Below are 23387 nucleotides of genomic sequence, written 5' to 3'. Positions count from 1 at the left end.
ACGGGGCTCTGAGCAACCTGATCTAGTTGAAGATGTCCCTGCCCGCGGCAGGGGGGTTAGACTAGATGACCTTTAAAAGTCCCTTCCAACCCAAACCATTCTATGATTCTATGAATACGTGGAGGAAGGGGAAAAGGTTTTATACAATTTTGTTTGTTTCTTTTTTTTTTTCTTTAATTAGTTGTTGTATAAGGTTTTATTAGTCCTGTGCATTCACTCTCAGCTTTTTGTTTGCCATTTACTAACACACTTTATCATGTATAATCTGAAATGCATGTACTGGACATGGCAGTACCATTCCCACCATTTGCTCTCACATGTTTGATTGTAACCGTTGAATCATAGCTTTGATTTATGGTAAGTCTGGGCAGTGATTGTGGGTGATGGATCATGACGGTCATGATATTTCAGAAGTAAAGTTCAAATTATATTTTAAAAGAATTTTCCCCTCCTTTGAAGCATCACATTTGTAATCTTCCCATAGAGTTTATGGCAGCAGATGATTATAGTGATTGATTCTTCCAGGATCCTATTAGACTAGCTTTATTTTGCCAGTATAGCTTTTTAATTAGTGGTTTTTTGAAATTATCAGCAAGAATTGATTTTTAAAAAGAGTCGCTGGTAATACTTTTAATAAGTCACTCACTATAGGTACTAAATTCCTTCATGCTGGCAGTAAACAATGCAAAGGAATAGATTTTGTCACAGAGTGCAAATGGTTTTAATCTATCCAGTCCCTGGATATTAAAGATTTTTATATTGTTTGATTTTAACTTAATAACTGAAACCTAGCTAGTATCTGGTTTTAAAATTGAGTTGATGGTGCTATTTTGATTGTCTCTTGGTACCGCGAGGTTGCAAACCCATCCCTGGGTGAAATTCTGGGGCTGTTCTAAGACAGGCCAGGGAGTGAAATGGCAGCAGGTAACACCAGAAGGGAAGTACAGCGGTTGACTTGTGCAGCTGTACGAGTCTGGCTAGGATGGAGTTTACTTTCTTCGTAGCAGCCCAGACAGTGCTGCACAGTAGCTTACGGCAACACTTGCTGATGTTCCAGACTAGATCTGAAATAAGGAACTTTCTGTAATACAGAAATACTTCTTTTACTCAATTTTAAAACATCTCTGAGTACAGCACAGCACGTTGCCCCAGCCCAAGAATAGCGTAGGTACAGCTGAAACATTTTGTAAAATGCATCGTTGTACAAAAGGAGAAACATATCCAACTTTTAAATGGGCTAGGTGGAGATATAGTTGATAGACAAAGCAGAGAAGACAAAACTACGCATGCGTATGCCTTTTCCCTTACATGGTTGTCTTCTGTTATAGAAGACTGCAGCAACATCCTAAAACATACTGAGATTTTTGCTCTTTTGTGCCTCCTCTCTTCTGAATCCCAAAGAAAGAGGGTCAATGTCTGTCCCCCTGCCAGAGCTACTTACATAGACAGACTTTGAGTACTCCTTTCGATATCCAAAAGTGAATATCCATGTAACATCTCTTTCACATCTTTAATGGTACCGGGTAGGTCTGGTGTTTCTAGACCTGACTAATAAGCATCACCTCAAGTCTCCATCCAGTAACCTGGGAAAATGAAACCAAAATGTGTAAGTTCTGCCCACTAATGACCCTTCCTCACTCCTAAATGAAGAGCCAAACAACTTTGTAAAAACTTTTTTTCCCCCTCACATGCTTCCATGTGCGAATCTCCTTGCCAACTGCTGCTTTTTCTTAAGCCTTGCCCACCAAGCAGCAGCTTCCAGTGAACCTGTTTGCACTTACAAATGCCCCTTCTTGCCTGGGGAGGGGAAGAGAGCGGGAGAGACAAGCAAACAGGCCAAAGCTAGCCGTCTCTTGGGTTAAATAGGTCTCAGATGCTTGGAACTTAATGAAGGTAGAATGTGAGGAGTTTCAAAGCCTTTGGATGTGTTTCTTAACGCTTTGTTTAAGTAAGAAAGTATTGCTTCTGTTCATGTAGAATCTGGATAATTTACCCACTTTGAAGTGTTTTGTCCTTGCAATACCCATGTGAAAAAATGCTCTTAATGATTTATATGGGGAATGGGGGCACAGACATCCAGAATTAGATTATTATTTTCTTTTAGAAAAGGATTAAAAGTAACTAGTTGCTTAAACATTTTACTGGGGAGTAGACTAGAAAGTTCTGAAATTGTCACGAGGCATCTCTTTGCAACATCAGACCTCTAAGTATGCCAATGAATATGATCCTGTAAGACTTGCCAGAAGCCAGAGGTGGGACAGAGACCTGAAGTATTGGAAGGATCTTAAGATCTCCTATGGTTTCTAATGTGACTCTGAAGAGTTAAATAATTTTAGTCTGATTTTTTCTTTCCTCCATTGCCCTTTCTGTTTGGATTTGTAGTTCCTCAGAGGAGGAATCCTCTCTCATGAAGTGCTAACGGTACCTATTGCTGGGTAGATGACATGCAAGTTAGGCCTCCATGTGCTGTTATCCCCCAAGGAAGTAAACACAGGATGATTTCATAAGGAAAAAACATGAAGAACATTGGCAAGATATTTATTCAAATGTGCCTTGCATATTAGGAAATTTTTTTAGATAAAACTAGATGTTAGATTGTTGAAAAGATTAATTTTTCTTCCAGTAATAGTTGGGAATTACATATCTAAAATCACAGTTACAGATATCATTACTTTGTATCATTTAGGCATTTTTTAATGTCTAAATGGAGTCTGGATGTCTTCCCTCTTGTTTTCTGGCTCATATCCTTCAGGAACTATGGGGGTTTTTATGAATTCAATAATCACATGCCCACTTACATTGGTAATAAAGATATGGAATTTAACTTTCTAATGCTACAGTTATTAAAGCTGATTAAAATTAATCACTGCCAATTATATAAATCACATTTTAATACAGTTTATATTTTTGCATTGCCAGACATACTGTGGCTGGTGGCCAAACATTCAACTTCATACTGTGGCTGGTGGCCAAAACATTCAACTCTCTCTACCTGTACCCTACCTGTATGTGATGAACAGAGCCAGTGTTCCTATAATTTAAATCGTGGGTCTATTCATTTGAGTAGCCCAGTACTTTCAAAGTTTTTACCTAGAATTATTTTATCTTTTTCACCGTAGCCCAAGCACTTGGTAAAGGTTAATATCAGAACTTGAATATTTATATGCATGATAATACAGTTCCTTAGATGAGTAATAAAAATGTGTGTTATTCATCTAGTGTATCAGATTTAATAAGCATTATCATGATCAAAATCTGCTAGTACCAAAAGACTCCTTGCCAGTGCTTTCTTAATATTATTGCCTTTCCAAAATAGTTGGATATGTTTGCTGGAATGACCACCTGCAGAGAAGGGCATGTCAGCCTGATGAGCACAGACTGATGAACACAGTTGGCTACAGATTATTCAGGATCAAGGCAGCAGGAAACCGTGGGGAAAAAAAAAATCTGCTCCTGTATGGAGAGCTGGCATTAGTCTCTATGCAAACTAAATATCCCACCTCTATCCAAACGGACTGGTTTTGCCCATTTCTTTCTCTGTCTGGAAAAGGTAGACCAAGCTGTGTTTTCTGATCTTAGACTCTGCCAGGCAAATGGAGGGGAAGGGAAGGGGAATATTGCGCTAAGAACTTGCAAACACAGAGCCTTAGGGTCCAAGTGAGAGGTAGGGGGTACCATGCCACTCGAGTGTGATGGGGGGAATTTGGAAGTGTGCTATGGAATGTCACCTTCCTAACTGCAGCAGTATACAAAAAGAAAATACACTGTTAAACTAAAAAAAAAAAAAAAATCTTTAGAATTAATTCCTTCTTGTAGGCAATAATTCTGGACTGATCCTAATGAGTTCTTAACCCTTTTCATGAGTTTGATATTGCTGAAGTAGCACTATGGATCTTCAGGAGCTGACTTCGCTTTCTGAATTACAGCCAGGTCCTACCCTGCAAGGCAGTGGTTCTCCAAAATACCTCACCCAGCCCTGGTTCCTCTCCTTCCCCTCTCTTGTAGCTCTCCTGCCCTCTCCTCCATCCTGCCATCCCCTGCTGCAGCAGCTCTGGGAGGTGTGGGAAAGGTAATGCTCATGTGAAGTTGATGGGTACTGCACAGAGGCATCTTTGGGGGCGCAGGAAAGGATCCTGGCGTCGCTGTTAACAAAATGTATGTTACGGTGTCACCTGTAGCAAGGGAACTTTTGGGGTAAGCCGGTCTGCAAGAGTGAGAACATGTGAATTGGGAAGGGTTTTTGGGAGTCTCTGGCCGCCTGCCTGGCCAAGCCAGGGCCGTGGCCACCCTGGCTGACTTGCAGTGCTTGGGGGAGCTCTGCCTGCTGTTTCACCGAATCCCTAAGGGGACCACACTGTTTCTGAGACACTTTAAAGTCGGGGACAGAGTTTTTAGGGGGAAGGGGAGAAGGTGATAGCCCATTAATGATTACATGGGAGGAATGACTGAGAGGTGAGGATGGGGTGAAAGTGGGGGTGCTCTGGTGTAGAGGTGAGTAGATGGGGACAGAGTCGAGTCCAGAGAATTGCACAAAAGAAAGAAGTGATGTTAAAGATTTTCTAACCGCTGCTGTGAAGAATGATAGATTCTAATTTTATTAAGTCTCCGTTAGTTATATGCACATATTGAAAGCAAAAGCACAGAGTTATCACTTTCCGTGTAGTGTAATCCCTAAAAATCTTATCAGATAAATTTAATGAACCTGCAGGATATGGTAATTTTAATTTTCAGTCTAACATGACTTTCAGCTGCTTTTAGTAGAGGTTAAAAAGAAATTGGGCAACTCTAAGGGGAGCTTGACCATTTTGTTTGTAACAGTAATCAGATTATATGAAATCTAATAGTTAGAGAACTAATAATAGACATTCAAATTGGTTGAAGTGTAGGCTGCAACAGAAATAGGCACTGGACATCTGATGAGTCTGAGACATCAGACGTCTGAGTATGTATATAGACCTTTGGAAAGTCTTTAAGAAGGAGAAAGAAGTAGTATCTGTCTAAAGACAGAATGATGGTCAACCTTGTTTTTTAAATCTCCATAGTATAACTTGTCCTTTCAACTCTCCAGACGTATTAGTTATGTAGAAAACTGCAACAAATGGCTGCTTATATCTTTAAAGGCTGTATTTGCAGCTTATTTTCATCTTTCCACTGACAATGTCACAATAAAATTGTAAACACAATTATAAATAGAAAAAAAGAAAGTTTAAACCCTTGTCTTACAAAAAAAATCTACAACATATGAACTTTAATTTCATTTTTTTATTTTTTATTTTTTTATTTATATATAATCCTGTTCAGTTGGCTGAAGGGAGTTGTAAATCAAAGTGACTATTTATTGCAATGGGAATAAGGGATAGGTTGGATAAAAAAAATTAAAAAAAGGAAGAAAAGAAATTAAGATATGAAACATCAAAGACAGTGTCAGATAAACATCACAAAAATTCATTTGCAGTAGTGAATTATAAAATTGGAAACAAGGAAAAGTGTTTGAACAGTTATTCTGTAAACTTATTTTCATCGTAATATGTGTAAAATGCAAATTTTGATGGTTATGTAAACTGTTTTTGGTATGATTTATGCAATTCAAACCATATAATACAGTTGTTGTGGGATATTGTCTGAATACCAATGTAAATATTTCTTTTAAATGTTTCTAACTTTGAGTTTTTGGAGTATCTGAGTTTTTTTACTGGTTATTTTTAAAAATATATTGTTTTAAATATTAGAAAAGGCAGATTTCAGAGCGAGGGAGGAATTAAGACAATAAGTCTATACAACTTAGTTTTCTTTCCTTGGGATAGATCCTTCATGGAGTCGTGGTATTGTCTAATCATACAGAATGTGATACAGAGGCAACCGATAGTTCCATTTGCTTTCTTCTCAGTTTTGGGTTATTCAGCATGTATCCTTTCTTTTTTTGACTTCTGTGGTCAAGCTGTATGAACCCCTCCTGCAGATGAGATGGAAATTTCCATGAAACCTTGTGCAGTCACCTCCTCACAATGGTGCAGCACTGCTGAGAATGTACTTGGTTTTCTGCTCAGGTTTATTTTCAGGTTTATGTTGTTGCTTTCTTACCTTTGCAAATATTTTTTTAAGACTACACAAATGTTCATTAAGTTCAAAGAGTCAAAGATTTAAGGCCAGAATATTTTGACTCATTATGTAACACAAGCCATAGAATATCACATTTTTATTTTCAAATTAAGCTTATGAGTTCTTTCAGCTATTGCATATGTTTTAGAAAACTCTCTCATGGGGACTTGTAAACATTTAATCTTAACCACCACATCCCAAGGGAAAAATTCGCTAATAAGTTCGGTTGTTCAGTAGTTTAAGAAATGTGTTATTTGTTTTATTTGTTATGTGTTATGATTTACATAACACATAAGGTGTTATGTGTTTTATTTGTTTTCTGATTGTTTTTGTTTAGATTCTGGCTAGCAGGCCTCCCTCTGCTGTTTTTCTGCTCACTGAGAGAGTTGTCTATGAGAAGTTTTATCCTCGTTTAAATTTTCATTAGACTTAACCTTCTATTCTATAGACAAAGTAGATTGAAGCTCTTCAGTCTCTCGCTATAAAGCTCGCTTCCCAGGCTCAATAATTTCTGTAGATCTGTCCTGGGTTTTTAACGTTTCCTTTGAAGGGTGGACGCTGGGACTGCACAGCGGTGTTGAAGTAGCTGCTTTCCTTATGCCGTTGAAGTGATGCCACATCTCTGAGCCTGCTTGATATTTCCTGCTTGCACGTCTGCCGAGGGAACGAACTCCTCAGGAGTGCACGAGTCTCTTTCTCCATTAATATAATACGGTAAAGGTTGGCCAAAATAGTAACCACTGAAATGCTTTTCAATTTGAAGTTTTCAAACGTGATTTAGGAAAGATTCTTTACCTTTAATTAATTTATTTATTTAAAAATGATGATTTACTGGAAGCACCCTCCATAGCAACGTCCTTTCATTTCCCAGCTCTTCTTTTGGAAGACTAGGAAAACAAGGCATCTGAGCATAAGCAAGCAGTGGCATTCGCAGCGGGTGAGAGTTGCACTCTGTTTAGCGTCCCCTCTTTGGGAGCAGACACATGATTCACAGATACAGCAGGGATAGGCACAGTGGGGCCTCTGGCCTTGTGCGGGACGGGAGAGAGGAGGAGGAGGAGCTGGCATCCACGTGGAAACAGGGAGGTGGCAGCACAGAGGGCAGAGTTTTCTGAAGGTGTAGTTTAACACGTTTTATGAATAAGATCATCCACGTTGATGGGTGATTGTCCTGGATAACTGCACATTGCCTGAAATCTTGCACAGTGTAGCTGACGCTTGATTTCTGAGTAAGAGTTCAAAGCAATGCGTACTTTTGCCTCTGAGAGAAGGAATCCAACCGTTGAATACAGAAAACACATTATCATGGAGGGGTTACCTTCCCTCACATAATGACTGTTACTCTTTCCTCCACCCGCCCCCCTCCCCCCGCAATGGAAAGACCCTTTCCATTTTCCAGAATCTAAACTTGAAAGACATGCTGTGATGTTTTGGCTGTTCATTTGGACGATTCTCAATCGGTTTTGGTTTGTGGTTTTGGTTTGGTTTGTTTTTTTCTTTCTTCAGAACCAGGTCAAAAATGTAAATGAAGTAACAGGCTTGAGGATACACCTCAGTTTGTGTTGGTTTTTTCCTTTCTGTTCTTTAGTAGTTGCTAAAAGAATTTGCCTCAATATTCCCATGGCACTCTTCGGTGTCCAGTTCTTTCATTTCACAGTCACCCTTGCTATCTCTCTTCACATCTCTTTAGCCCATGGGACTATGCACTTCACTAAATCCGCTGCAAATTTCAGATGATTCATTCTCTTCTAAGCAGTTTTTTTACTCACTGTCTCTTCAAATTGTCATCAGCATACTGCAAAGTTCAAGAAGTCTTTTTTTTTCCTGGTATGTTTATCCTCAATTAACTAGTCTATATTCATTCTAATCCTCCTTTGGCTTCTGCTTTTAAATTGTACCATGTTTGCTCAAGGAAAATATTTTTATTGCTTGTTTTTTATTGCTATAGCAATGGAGTCCTATTACTCCTCCCTGCCTCTCATGCTACAGAGTTTTAAACAGATACTCATGTTTTTGGTAGGACTTTTCCTACTTGGGGCTGGGAAAGACTGCTTATATACATATAGGTAAACCCCTCCACATTGTAGAATCAATAAATTGATCACTGATCACTTCAGATGGAAATGGATGACTGCTCTATAGGAAGAGAGTAGGGACTTATTCCACTCTTTAAAATTAAATTTGAATTGTATGTTTCAATCAGTGAAATATAAAATAGCAAAATTAAGATGATATAAATTCATGTATGTATATATGATCCCATTGTACTTGTATGAAGTAAAAGAGGATGTGGGAGTTACCATATTGGAGGGGAATGTGAGTGTGCAAATCAGAGATACATGAGCAGAAAGAACAGGAAAATGTCATAATATTTTTTTTTTTTTTAAACTTGGAAGACTTGGTAATAAGGGTTGAAAGAAAGCATAAATCAGGATACTATTACAATACAGCTAGAAACTGATATTTTCAGTATTAGACTCTTTCTACATAAAAAATGAGAAAAAAATAGATCCTGCTGTATAAAGAATTTGATCAGTGACCTCCTAACTCTCAAGAGCCTAACTTCCATCTCTCTCTTTTTCTGGTGTTAAAACACGTTTTGCTGGTCATTCATTCCACTCTTTTGAGCAAAAGAGCTGTGTTCATGCAAACACTGAATCCTTGTTTCCAGGGGAAAAAAATGATTCTTTTTCATGCAAACAGTAGATAGTGTAATAGGGCCTCGGAGGTGGCTGGGGTGCGAGGTTTCAAATGCTGTCAGTGGATATGCACAGCAGTGGTTCTGGGGACATGTCAAAAGAAATGAAGTGTGAAACTGTATCTGCAACCTCTTGCCAGAAGGTTTTGAAATAAGGGTGTTTCCAGCGGTTTACATGGCTGTCTCATTCCCTGAAGTTTACAGCTATATTGTCTGCGCTGCTGTAGAAGACATTGTAGTTATATGTCAGGAGATGCATCTAAATAAATATTAAGGGTGAGAAGGAGGAAGGTGCAGATGAAATCTGTTAATGTACTCAGTGACCAAATGCAACCTCATGATAGTGAGTATATGAATGAATGAAGAGATTTGAAGAAATACCTGAACTGGAATGAACCTCATTTTTGCTAAAATGAGTAGATTGAGATGATAAAATAACAGAGAGATCTTAGCTGAAGAAAATCACTCAGTGTTATTTTGCCTTCCAAAGATTTCCAGCTGGCATTCTTAAGTGGTCTTTCAGAGATCTGGGTCATGTTCTCCTGACAAGAAGTCTTTCACCCCACCCCTGCCCCCCTCCAAGTTATTAATTATGTTAACCAAATATATTTCAGACACAGAAGTGCTTGAACATATTATGTAGCATCAAAGCACTATGATTATCACGATGATTAAACTCAAACCTTAAGACAACTAAAAGAGGCATTAGATATACTTGGTGCATGAATGAGCTAGTAGAATGAGAAATGATAGTCTTTATCTGGCTATTTTATGATAATTGCAGTATGTGGAAGATATCAAGCTCTGCCTCGTTATAGCTTTAAGATGTGTTGTGTCCCAGGAATAAAAACCTGGGATTGATTCTACCTGCAGTGAGGAGCAGAATAAAAGATAAAGGTAAAATAAAAACTCTGTATGTTAATCTGAAAACCTGCAGCTGTTACATCTAGAGTTCAAATAGACTTTCCATGCCTTTATACTAAAACATCACATGGTTAAATTGTTCTCATGAACTCAGCAGGTTTATTTTTTTTCGCAGGAATTGGAATATGTAAAAGTAATGTGAATTTACTAGTTATATTTTTAATCTTTTATATTTTCCTTTCACTGCATTGTAATAATGTAATCTTTTCTTAATGAGAGGGTTCTGTTTTCCCCTCTCCAGCTATTCCACAAGAATCAAAAAATGAGAAGTCAGTAATTACATTAAAATCTTGTCCTTACCTGACTGATGGATTTTTGGATGCCTGGCAGTAACATATTACCCTATCCTTTCTGGCACGACACCTTGTCCTCTTCCAAGCCATTGCTTTATGTAAAGTAACTGAAATTAGCACAGTGTCTGCTTCTGTGAACTATGTTAAGGGGTGCAGATTTGCCAGCGCCCACCAAAGCTACCAGTACCTGCATGGTGCTGCTCAGCCAGAGATGTTCTTCACAGCCTTTTCTAATGACAAAATTTTTCCTGGTGACATTCAGAATTGCTTAATTCCTTTCCAGTAAATTAAAAGACATTAGCTAAGGAATTAAGTTAATTGGAGGGGGGGGGGGAATAGACCTCTTCTTTCAAATATTAACCTTAGGGTATATTGGACTTCCTAACTGGCCTTCACACTAATGGCTGCAATCAGTAGATAAAAGCTTGTCAGATTTTGGGGGAGCTGCACAGAAGCTTTGTCTCAATGAGTCCCACAATCAAATCTCAGTCTAAACTTACTGAAGCATATAGCTCTCTTGTTTCATTTACTCATAAATATATGTAAAGGAGATGCTGTAATAAACCCCAATTTTATAATTATGCAAAGAAAAACCTCTAGCATCACTGAAGTAAACTGAGAACCCTGAATACTTCTTGCTTTGGAATGTCAAGTTTTGTTTCCCCTGTCCAAGCACTTAGGTATCTCTGAGAGTAGATTTTAAAATTACTTTCTAGTTAGTTGCGACTGGATTTTTTTTCTTACTTTCTAGTTAGTTGTGACTGGATTTTTTTTGAGATTTACCCTGCTGCCAAACTGGGGATGGTTTTGACTAGCAAACAAAGGACACTCTTACTGTACTTGACTGCTTTTATTCAAATAAAGGTATTTTAATTAAATTTGTGTGGGACATGCTAATGGAGTCAGAAAAGTCTATGTAGCATTATGCTCCATTTTTCCCATTATCCTTTTCTATAGCTGAGTTTTTAATGAGGAGACGCTATTTTCCTAAGCCTGTAAATATTCCTCTTTGCTGCTGCTCTGTAGAAATATAGTAAAGAGAAGAAGAAAACCTGTTGTTACAGATGATTGTTAATTTTCAAATGGAGTGCTTCAGTGAAACCTGGGTAATTGCTCTTGTGTCTGGGCAAATATGAAACAAATCATGGGCGTGCTTCTCAAGAGCAAGTTTACTGTGCCTTCACAAAGGCCACGTGTTAAGTCATGGGCGCAAGCTGTTCAAATATCAGGGTTGTAGTTTGGAGAGGAGGGTTGCACAGGAGGATTGGTTAAAAAGGTGTGAAGCTTTTTGCTTTGTTTTTATTGCTGTTTTGAGGAAGGAGGGCTTCACATCCAGGAAGGTGGAAGTGTGTTCTTCACATTTGAAGTGTTTATCTTGATTATCATCGGAGGAATAAATCACAGTGTGTAGTAGCTGTGTGAACACATATTCGTATGTTGAGAGATTTTGTTTGTGGGAGGAGACTTGGCATTGAGCTTCCTCACACAAACTAAATACACACTTGAATGTTTGTAGGACTACGGCCTAAAACATCTCATTTTTCAGTCTGTTAAATTTTGTTTAAAATATGATGAGTAGAGAGTTTTTTGGCACCAATCTTGGTAGAGTGTACTGCCTCAGTTTTACCAGTTGTCTTTTCAGTAATCAGTATTTGTTGTTTTCCAAAAGCATGGAGCTAACAGAGGGATGCCTGAGGAGGTTTCAGCTGTGATGACAATGTATAAGCAGATTCGTGTTTTTATTCTCTAGCATGTTGTTTCCAAGTTTTTTTTTTTTCTTTTTTGTTTTGTTTTCTTCTGGGATCAGAGTCATGTTGTTAGAGAATGGAGTACTTGTATTTGCCACCATACTAAAAGTAGTTGTCATAATGCAAATGAATAATTGGCGACTGATTCCCCCCCCCCCCCCTGGTTGCTGTCTCGTGTTTTTTGTTTGATATTGGCATATTCCTATAAGAGGGACTAATTGACGGTCGTTATATGTGACATGAACTTAGTTTTTGTTTTCAACTCCCTCCTGCTCCCACCAAGAGATTTGTTACCTCAGTAAGGATCCTTCTCATCTTGCTTTTAACAGAAAACACTGGAGAACAGAGGAGTCTATAACTGATTTTTGTATCCTTTTGCCTTTTTGTGCAGAGTTTTATGGAGGCTGTATTGCAAAAATGGGCTTTAAAAAAAGTAGGAAATTGAAGGAGGATACATAACTTTTCTAATTTTCTGAATTCAGTGTCTATATGAAAATGTACTTTGTGAGTCAAACAGCTAACCAAGGAAATTAAACTTCAGATACCACCATCATTACAGCCTGATGGACATCATTTAAGTAAAACAAGGATTGGCCAGAGAGTCCTCCTTCCTGAGTTCTGAGCTAAAAATATACACGCTGTTGTCCTTAGCTTGCCAGCAGGCGACCAAATATTAGCCAAGTAGTTCAGGATGGGCTTGCCAGGGCAGGTGAGCTCTGTGCAGCTCAGTGCCACGCTCAGGCTCCACGTGAGCTGGCGTCCGTACGGTGCACGTGGTGCGGCGACACAGAGCCTTCCTGGTAATTGCAGCCCGGCGCTGACTGGGTCACAGCGCGCTGTACTCATGGTGATAAGGCTCGAGACAAGGTGTGAATTCAGTGCCCCTGTACCACCTTGTACTGAATGCTCTGAAAAACGAGCAATGGAGGGAAACTGTGGCATCTGCCAAAGTGACGTCTAGATTTCTCGGTGTAGAATATTGGAGATAGTACAAAATTAACATCAGTAAGGGCTTGATTGTCTGAAATCTGAAACTGGCTGAGAAATAGTAACCTTAAAGAGAATTCCTGTTTCCTCAGTGAAGAGGACTCCATCCCTAGATGATGACGACAACATGAGAGCTGGCAGCTCTGACAGCCTTTCTGCTACTTGTGTGCCCAGGGCACCTGACTTTTACTTGAACCTACAGAAATACTCCAGTGGGAGAAAGTTTCTTCAACAGAGAGTTAAATTATTATTTGCCGACATGTAGTTAAGTAGGTATAACAGCAGCTAGCTCCTGTAATAGGAGCTTTATTAATAATACTGTATTATACTGTACTGTTGCGTATAAAGTACATTGAGATCCTTAGCTGAAAGGTGTTGTATAAATGCAAGCAATAATTATTGTTACACATATAAAAGAATGATGTCTTCCTGCCAGTAGCCTTTCCTGAAGGGGGAATTTAATTTATTTATCTGCAGTAATTTTATTGCAGTCTTTCTTGAGATCGGAATATGCAATATTTAACGTTGATTTAAACAAGAGGGAGACTCACTCTACAATCCATTAAAACCAAAGGGATGTGCTTCTACCTTCTTTTTGCTGGATGCTTGGCTATACACACATGCGGAATGAATCTCTATCAAATTCTCAGGTGACTTCTGGTTTTCTCTGAATGAGAAGAGATCATAGAATCACAGAATAGTTTGGGGTGGAAGGGACCTTTAAAAGTCAACTAAAAGGGGTTCAACCTCCCTGCGGTGGGCAGGGACATCCTCAACTAGATCAGGTGATGCCTTTTGTCTCTCTATTTAAGGCATTCCCTTTGCACATTTGGTTTGTTTCGGGATGTGCTTATTTGCATTTGCTTATCCCTACTTTAGGGTTACCGCTCTTATTTTTGAAGGACATACTTCATGTGTCAAAGTACAATAACCAAACTTACCATACAGTAACAGCTTCTTAACAGTAACAATAGCACTTGTGTTACAGCAGGCAGGTTTACAGTCCCAACATCCTAAATGGACATTATTAATTCAGACGTTCATGTAAAATAATATGGCTTCAGGAAGGCGCATCTCAGCCCTCCAGAAGAAAACACATATATTTTCCTAATGTACTGGTGGACGAATGTTTAGGATTGCTTGTACTCAGCCATGACAAATATTAGGCTCAGTAATTTAGTGCAATAATTAAAATTATTTTAGGTGAAAGAAATATTTTGTTTAAACTTAGGATATATGTCAGCAAAAGTATAGTTTCTGTCAATATATCTGTTTTTGTCTCATAAGAAGATACAGCAATAACACTGCATAGTGTCTTTAAAAGTATTTTAATGTATTAACAGCAGTAGTGAGATGAGAAGCTATTACAGCTCATTTGGGTGGTTTACCATTGGGCAAACAGTTGGCAATTATTGCACGTGGAAGAATTAAATGGATGATTTGAATGGAAATGCTAGTTCTTCAGTGAATTCCCTTTGTACATAAATTGTAACATATGTCCACATTTTTTCCAACAGTAATGAATTTCCTGAGGTGGTTTCCCTTGTGGTTTTGAATGCTAAGTGTTAAAATCCAGCGGGAGAAACCTGTAGTTGACCTTTCACGCTAAATGTGAAAGGGCTATTGTAGCCTTTAAAAGGCTTTTGTGCTTCTGGGCCTCCTGGGGAGCTCCAGTTACCTTCAGACTGGATCACCTGTTTCAGGAATGAGGCATCAGTGGTGCAGAGTAACTTTTTAATATTTTTAATAGTGTTGTCTGCCTTCTGTGACAGGTCAAATCTGAAAACATCTGTTTGTGCATGCAACACATCTGGCTTTATGGTGTGTTCTGTCCCTTTCCCATCTGTTCAGGAGTGAAAATCACCAATACCTATGATTTGTCTCTATTTAAGGTCCTTTTCATATTAACAGCCTCATAACAAAATCGATGTAGGCAGTATAACTGCCCAATAAAAAATTTCCTGCAGCCATTATACAGGCTTCAGCCTTTGATATCATAAGGGCTTCTGAGTAGACCTTTGCATTTGATTAATCCTGATGCTTGTACCAGAACACATCTGGTAAGATTTTCAGTTTCTACGGAAAGGTGGTCAAATGTCAGCCTGTGACCTAGATTTAAATGGCAAAACAATGTTCCCTGTATTTTTCAAAGATTACATTTCTGATAGCCTACTTTACTCTTTCCAGAAATCCCTGATTTCTTTCTTTGAGAAGAGGCTATGCAGTTTCTAGGTCCGAATGGCATTACGTAGTGCCTGGCTGGTCAGGCAGTGCAGGCGCTGGCACGTTGCTTTGTGTTTGATCGATATTAGTAGAACTGTCCAGGAGAGAAAGTTGTAAAAACGGGAAAGGAGAGTCCAACAGGATCCTGAAAACGCGTTGCTTTGTGTTTGATCGATGTTAGTAGAACTGTCCAGGAGGGAAAGTTGTAAAAAGGGGAAAGGAGCGTCCAACAGGATCCTGAAAATTCCCAGGTTAAAATGCTGAAGGTGAACTGATCTGGATGCTCGTCGTTTACATGGGCTTAAAGGGAGACTGTGCTGTTCTGTGAGGGAGAAAGCCCTTGAGGGCTACAATGCAGAAGTACACCCGTGTAGTGCATAGAAATACATAGAAACCACCCCTGCCTGAGGAATCCCATGCACTGCAAACTGTGAATTGTTGGGAGAATGTCAGAGGGAAGTATCGCTGCACGAAATGCTCCTGTTTTACACTCTGTTTATCAGAGACAGGTTATGGAGCTCAGCAGAACTTCCTGTCTGGTCTCATCTGGTACAGGTTATTATCGTATATAAGTGGAATAATAAAAAAAATCCAATTTAATGTATGAATTTATTGTACTTGCTATAATAACTATTGTCTAGTTACTGAATTCCTTCATTTCTTTAAAAAAAAAAGAAAATGGGGTATGATTGCAGAGCTGTTACTTTGAGCTCTGGTGTATCTAAAAGCATGCAAGAAGGCAAAGATTTTTTTAGCAGAAAGTTTTTGAAGTGAAACTTCATTAGGAATGAGGTGACTAAATCACAGACATTGTTTTGAAATTGCGAGTTTAATGTTTGTAGAAAAATTATCTGGCTGATAACAATTATCTTAGCAGTGATCGTGTGTCTCTGCCTGACATATTCTCACGATGAAATGTGGTAGATGGAGAGCGGTTGTAAGAACAGAGGAAAAAAAAATTATAAAAGTAGAAAATATACCTTACTAATATCATTTCACATTTGCACTGGGATCCAATAAGCATTTATGTTCAAATATTAATGTAGTCATATCTATTATAACAGACTGTTATTATACTTTCTGGTCTAATCACTCTGAGCGGTTAAAATCATTTTGTGAGTATTTTAGGTTGAAAATTTCAGTGCTTGCTCAAAGTCTAATTTTTCTAAATGATTTGGACAAAATAATTCCCTTTTGGAAGCATAAATAGTAATCTTCCCTCTTCTGTTTGAAGGAAGAGAATTTTGTTATTTGCTAACTTAAGAATAAGAGCTACTTCTGAAGTACGTCCACTTCCAGTTTTCTAAAATACTAGAGTATATTCAGATCCTTCAAGTAGGTTATTATCTGTAGCAAGGACCCAAAGATGGTATTCAAAATCATTCATTCAGAAAGCTTACAATGCAGCAGGAGTCTAACCATCAGGATGTGCGTCTCTTTTCTTACACCAGTCGTCTTATCCCTTATTTCTTACGTAAACAATTTGCAGTTGCAAAAATGAATAAACATTGTAAAACAAAACAAATGAAACCCATGAAACTGAAGTGCTTTAGGAAACCTGTTTCAGAGTGCTTATAGGTTATCTTCCAAATCAGTGAATCCTAGAATGGGTATTTTATTCTGTCTTAAGAAATGAAATAATAAGTGGGAAATGTTCTGTCCAATTTGCAGCCAAGAGAGACAAACCTACAGTAAAGCAGAGTATCTTTGTATTAAAGGTAAGAAATAGTAATTTTTGTCTTCTCTTGGAGCTTAAGTATAAGGAAAAATGCCTTGATATTGTTCCTAAAATGTTGGAAAAAGTGAATATATTTTTTTACAAGTGTAATAAATACTAAAATAATGAAACTATCCAAGTCTCCTTGACACTCTTCTCACTACTTTAAATGTATTGCCAAAATAATACTCAAATAACACTAACACTGAAAAAAAAAAAAGTGTGAAGTGTAGAGCCTACAATCAGCAAATGAAAAACTCAAAAGCTCATTGTTTCCTGCCTGATCTCATTGTTTTTCACACTTATTTACTTTTCCCTCTTACAAATGTACAAGTGAAAGGATTGGTGTAGGTCACTTGAAAATAGAGCTTGGTGACGGTACTTCAGTCCTCCCAGAATTTACTTGGTGATGGATAAGAATGAAAGAGTGCAAAATGATTTCTTGGTGCTTCTTTAGCTTTGCCTTCAGCTCCAGCTTGGTACTTCAGTTTGCTTCCAGCTGTTTTCTACCCAAAGTAAAATGTTTCCTACCCATGTGCTGCCTCTATTTCTGTCAAGTTGGGGTTAGGAACTGGTGTTGAAAAGTCAATATACTGCTCTCTACCTCCTGGAAATTCCTTTCTACAATGAGCCATTCTTAAAGGCCAGCTGTGCCAAACCACACGGCTGTTTCACACAGAAGTAATAGCTTAAAGCTGCTTGTGTCAAGGCCAAGAATCAGATCCTGTAAATTTATGAAAGATGAATGCTATGGTAGACTCTGTGAACTTTTTTAATATAAACAAGATTATAGATAATCTAATAAAAATGAATTACTTTGTAGATGACAATAAGATTTACATACAGGTAGCTAACGCCACATTTAGTACTATTCTTTCACGTTTGTGTTCCAGTCAACCAGCGCAGTGACCAGCCTGACCTCCAGGAGGAAATGATACATTCCAGTATTCCTTAAAGCACAGTAAAGCCCTTTATTTATGGCAAGCATTAGTTTTGCAGTCACAGTGACAGAACTCATATCTTAGCAGTGCATCAAGGCTTTCCTTCCCTCCTTGTAATAGTTGTCGCTGAAATTGTCTCGTTCTTCTGTTCTCAGACCTGAACATATGGTATGTTGTCAGTTAGGAAGAAGGCTCTCAGCCGCAGAGATTCTCTCTCCAGCCAGATGTAACAGAAGAGACACAAAGTTCATAGGAAGTTCACTTTTCTTATGAAGCTCCAGTGAGTTAGTTCCAATTCCAACCTGCTAATTTCACATGACTGTGGTTGACACTAGAGTATTGTAAATGCATCCAATTATTATATGGTTTCACAGATCACTTTTATGGGAAATGCTCACCTGAGCGCATTTTGTATAGTCATTTTCCTTCTGGAGTGCAGGTGTCACATCATCTTCAAGAAACTGATGTTCTCTAAAGAGAAATTTTCAAATATTGTCTCTGAAATTCTGCATGTTGAGCATGCACAAATCTGGAGGGCAATTAGATAATTAAAATAGTACTATGTGATTTTTATGGTTGAATGTAGGCTACACCCTGAGCAAAAGTAACTAATTGGAAAACTGCAGGCAGAGATAGCTGTAGGTGGTGTAGTTACAGCAAACTGGTCTTTCATTTGTCGGAAGCTCTAGACAGAAGAGTTTGACTGTGATTGAGTTTGGATTGCTATACTTTTCCGATAAAGTATGAAATAAATGGGCACAAGGAATTATTTTACTAGTAATAGTTCAGGATAAATCTCTAATGTTAGACTGAACTTTTTAATAAAAAGTCTCTGTTAAGACTACAAGAGATAGAAAGCACATGTATTTTAACAGACAAAAGAATTTATAGAATCCTTTATTTTTATTAAATTCCATGTGAATTTTATAAGATTCCTTTTAGTCTTGAAGAAAATGAAGGATTAACTGACCTAAATTATGAGAAGTGGAAAGAAATTCATAACTGTTTCTGTGAATATTTCCATTTGAGCTGCCAAGGAACAAAGCTCAGTTTTTCTTTTATGTTGCGTGGATTTGTGATCTACTAAATGGAGGAAAAAAAAATGAGGGCATCAAACTCACTCTCTTATGTGATATGTCAGATAAAATACAAGTGAGCCTAATTAATTATGATTTATAAACAGATGCTCCTGCATATGTGCATGTGTTTGTGTATTTATGTACTGATACATTTTAAGAAATCATTGCCCTCTTGGTAATGATTACAAATAATTATTTGTGAAAAAAGATCCCATTATGTAGGCACCTAAAACTGTTACTCACCTCTGAAAACACTGCTCTTCAGCTCCCATTTCCAGCTCTGAATTCCCACCAGGCCTTCTCCTCCTCCCCAGTGTCACGTAGGAACAGGCATGTCAGCGTTCAGGAAGATACAGTCATGCAGTTCTTTCTAATTGCCGACACTGAATAATTTCACATTCACTTATATCTGTGAAAAACTGACAGATTGTGCTTGTACCTTTGAGCTTGGACAGCCTCTTCCATCTCAAATCTTACTTTGTTTTCAAGCTGGAAAAAGTCTGAATCCTTTCCATTTCTTTCAAACTGGGAAATAGCCTGTTTTCCTTGGGGGAAAAATTTTTAAGGGAATACAAAATGCTCTTCCAAGTCCAAATAGTCTTACCGTGTGCATCAAATATTTTGCACTGGTCTACAACAATATTTCTAACCAGTAGTTCAGCAGGTCAGCTGAAAACACAAGGCAACAAACCTAGAGCAATATCAGCACAGTTAATCTTTTGTAAACAGCTTTCCTTTGTGCAGTGATTACATAGGATGCTTGCACAAAAAGACAAGTCGTTACTAAACCATAAAAAAGGGAACTTTATTACTGCTTGTCAAGCACTGCAGTAATTTGGAAGGACTAAACATCATTAAAAGAAAAATCTTTGTTTCTCCTGTATCACAGATCCATAAAGCGAGCATAGGTATAGTAATGAATGCTAGTTTACTGAATTTAAATTAGCAAAATCCAAACTTAGCTTGACAACTTTAATAAAATACTTTAACCTGTAAACAATAGTTGTTTGTCACTGTCATTATTTCAGCACACCTGCAATATTTAGCACTCATACAAGTGCTAAAGTCTTCTGGCATTTTCCAGAAACACCTGCATAACAGTAAACCCCTTCCTTTCCTCAGTGACTCAGGATTTTAGACAGTAAGCAAGCCTAGCAGGTATTTGACAGTGTGATAAAACTGCTGTAGGCTTGCCTAAGTCACCAGCAAAACCCTCAGGAGTTCACCTTTCCTGATGGTGGGGTTGGCTGGAGTGATGATCCTATCAACTAAACCCGAGTTAAAAAGGCAGTAAAGAGTCTGCTGTGGTTGGCACATTCTTAGCTTAATTTCTATTCCTTTCTGATGTTTCTCTAATTCAGCTGTTTTCTGAAGCTGAATTAATCGCATTACCAAGCATTCCCATGTTTGGATAGAAGCATGAAGCTACTCAGGGTAACTTTCAGTGCTTTTCTTTTGGATCTAATGTTTGCTAGTTATCTGTTGACCCTAATATATTGCACTTGCACGTGAGTTAAATTCTTTAACTGGTGTATCCTCACAAGGTGTTACTTGTATTCAGGGTTCATACAATGTTTTTTTAGGGGGAGAAAAAAGAAGTTCATGTGTATATTCTATGGCCATGCAACACCAAGATTGGTGGTGGTCTAAGAGCCCACCCAGATGGGGCTATGCTGATTAGATGTCTCATCCAACCCAGATGGAATGCTACTGACTTGAATCAGACTGCTTTTCAGTCCTCTGACTTTAGCAGCGTCTGTGGTATCGATACTTAGAATTTCATTAGAAGTTGGTTACTCGCAGGATTTAAAAAAAAACCACCAGCTGTTACAATCTAGTTTATAGAGATCCATAGAGTTAGAGTAAAGTTTTCTGAAGAGTGTGTTTTGTTATGAGAACAGTAAATGTACTCTAACTTACACCATTCGTCTTCACCCACAAGCTGAAATTTGATGATAAATGTGTGAGAAATGAATGTGAGAAAAGACGGTTAAATACTTTCTTATTCAAGACAAGTTATATGTGTTTCAGATAGAATTAAGGGCTCCTAATGATGGTACAGCTGTGATCAGGTCACTGTTAATTTTGAGACAACCTTGTTCAATATAAGCTCTGACCTTGCTCTAAATTCCACTACAAAATAAAAACTCATACATTTATTATAGAAAAATGCTTAGAGTCATAAAGACAGAATACAGTTTGAACCAGCAGATTCATCATGAAAATAATATAAAATGTGTGTTCCTCCATGTAAATGTCCTAACAAACGTGGTTAGGAAAATAGATTTTTTCAGTCAGCCTGAAGTTGAGGGACAGAGCTCAAAGGAACAGGTTTTGAAGGGGCTTGTTTGCGTGGTTTCCCCTACTGAAAGCCAATTTTCTTGCACTATAATATATGCTAATAGTTTGGGGCTTCGTGTACTGCTTCACAGGTTTACAGGTGAATGGTAAGCCTCTGATTAGGTAGGTTATTTATAGGAGGGGAAGAGAAAAAAGGGGGTCAAAAGGAGGGCTGTGTATTTTCTGGATATTGTAATTTTTTCATGGAAAAAGCAGGCTTGATCTTATGTAAGATAGGTTGAGGTAGAAGGAAAGAAGTTTAGGGGTGAGTGATTTATCCCCCTACTTATTTATCTGTTCCTGGATTTATTCATTTAAACTGTGATATTGTTGGGGTGGGACTGTCTTTTTGTTTGTGCAGTGTTAAGCCCTGTGGCCTTGAGCTTCGGAGGAGGTATCCACAGCCGCCCAAATACGTGAACTGGCTCTTCCTAAGAGTCATTCAGAGACCTCTGGGGAAAGATAATTGATGGAGTTTCCCTGTTGGCATTGGCTGTGACAGGGAGCTGTGGAAGATGGCTGTGTGGAATACTCTTCTTCTGACAGCACTGCAGGAAAAAGTCTTTTTCCACCTAATTAGTGATGCTTGCCTAATTGGCGAAGGTTGATGCAGTGGTTTTTTTTTCTTTTCTTTTCTTTCTTTCTTTCTGCCCCCGCCCCTCTCCCCGTGTTACAGATATACGCGGACTGCAGGGATTTCTCGATCAGGCCTCAAGACTGGGACTTGATGTATCATTACAAAAAGTGGACAGGAACATCAGCAGAGTCTTTGCCAACCTTTTCACTACCATGAAAACCGAAGAGCTGAACCGCTATCGGGACACATTGCGAAGGGCTATCTTACTCCTAAGTCCACGGGGAGCCCAGACTTTTATTAATGAGGTCAGTGCACAGTTGTTTTTATCATCAACATTTCAGGAACATATACGATGACTTATGTGATACCTTGCCACGTTTTCTGAAGTGGTAGATTTTGACAATGCTGGTTGGTAAATGTCAAATAAGACTGTCAGACTCTAGTGTTGGAGAATTGAAACGTCAGGTACTCCATGTAATGCATACTTTGTGGTTAATGCAAACAGAACAGCATGGGCCTGATGGGCACTTTCAATATAATGTACAGCTCTATGGGGCAATTCTTTTTTTCTGGTTGTCTTCCATACCAACACTTTTGACCTAGATTTCAACCACTGTCTACAAGTTACCAGAAAATCTACTGTAGTCTATTAGAAATGGAACATAATGTACCTGGGAGAGTCATCTTTGCTGTGGAAATCACCAAATTCATGTTAAAAGGGCATGTTACTGATGTTTGAAAGCTGAATCACAGTGTTTTTATCAAATGTGAAGTAGAAATTACATGTTTGTCTCTTTTTCTTAATGATTTCTTGAAATCAACGAGGCTAATTAGGATGGGGAGATAGCTGTTGGGCAAACTTGTAATTAATGTTGTGCTGTGGGCTAATTTTTGGCATTAATTAGTTTTATCCAGCTTTTTTAATATTAAATAATGAATTATTTTTCAGTGCTTTAGATGTCAGAGTTGAGAATGAGAGTTGGATCCTCAGTATAAGTTTACGTGTATTCATTAGCTAAGAATTTGGCAATGAAATAGTTTTTTTTCAATTCTTTTTTTAACTGACCGGGGATAAGACCAAACCAAGACATTAAAATGTGGATGAGACCTGTTTCCAATTATCAGTTTCGCTGTATCAAAGCCTGCTAAATTAAAACAAAACAAAACAAACAAAACATTAAATTAGAATCATAGAATTGTTTAGGTTGGAAAAAAACTTTAAGGTCATCAAGTCCAACCGTTAACCTAGCACTGCCAAGTCCACCACTAAACCATGTCCCTAAGCGTCTCATCTACACGTCTTCTCAATACCTCCAGGGATGGTGACTCCACCACCTCCCTGGGCAGCCTGTTCCAATGTTTAACCACTCTTTCAGTAAAGACATTTTTCCTCACGTCCAATCTAAACCTCCCCTGGCACAACTTGAGGCCAATTCCTCTTGTCCTATCACTTGTTAGCCTAAGCGTCTCATCTACACGTCTTCTCAATACCTCCAGGGATGGTGACTCCACCACCTCCCTGGGCAGCCTGTTCCAATGTTTAACCACTCTTTCAGTAAAGACATTTTTCCTCACGTCCAATCTAAACCTCCCCTGGCACAACTTGAGGCCAATTCCTCTTGTCCTATCACTTGTTAGGACACCTACCTCGCTACAACCTCCTTTCAGGTAGTTGTAGAGTGATAAGGTCTCCCCTCAGCCTCCTTTTCTCCAGGCTAAACAACCCCAGTTCCCTCAGCCGCTCCTCATCAGACTTGTTCT

The 23387-nt window shown here is 38.4% G+C and overlaps 1 protein-coding gene across 1 annotated transcript in view; it reads left to right on the top strand.

Annotated features, from left to right (window-relative positions):
* The window catches only part of GRID1 (glutamate ionotropic receptor delta type subunit 1), a 580739-nt gene that overhangs the window by 286757 nt on the left and 270595 nt on the right, over window positions 1-23387 (top strand). Inside the window, exon 6 of the mRNA XM_019470222.1 lies at window positions 21726-21931. Within this exon, the coding sequence (XP_019325767.1) occupies window positions 21726-21931 (206 nt within the window). The remainder of the gene's footprint in view (window positions 1-21725; window positions 21932-23387) is intronic.

Source organism: Aptenodytes forsteri, unplaced genomic scaffold (assembly GCF_000699145.1).
Source record: "Aptenodytes forsteri isolate BGI_AS27 unplaced genomic scaffold, ASM69914v1 Scaffold106, whole genome shotgun sequence".
Lineage (NCBI taxonomy): Eukaryota > Metazoa > Chordata > Aves > Sphenisciformes > Spheniscidae > Aptenodytes > Aptenodytes forsteri.
The sequence above is the reverse complement of the archived record's forward strand: the minus strand, read 5'-3'. Positions and strand labels throughout refer to the sequence as shown.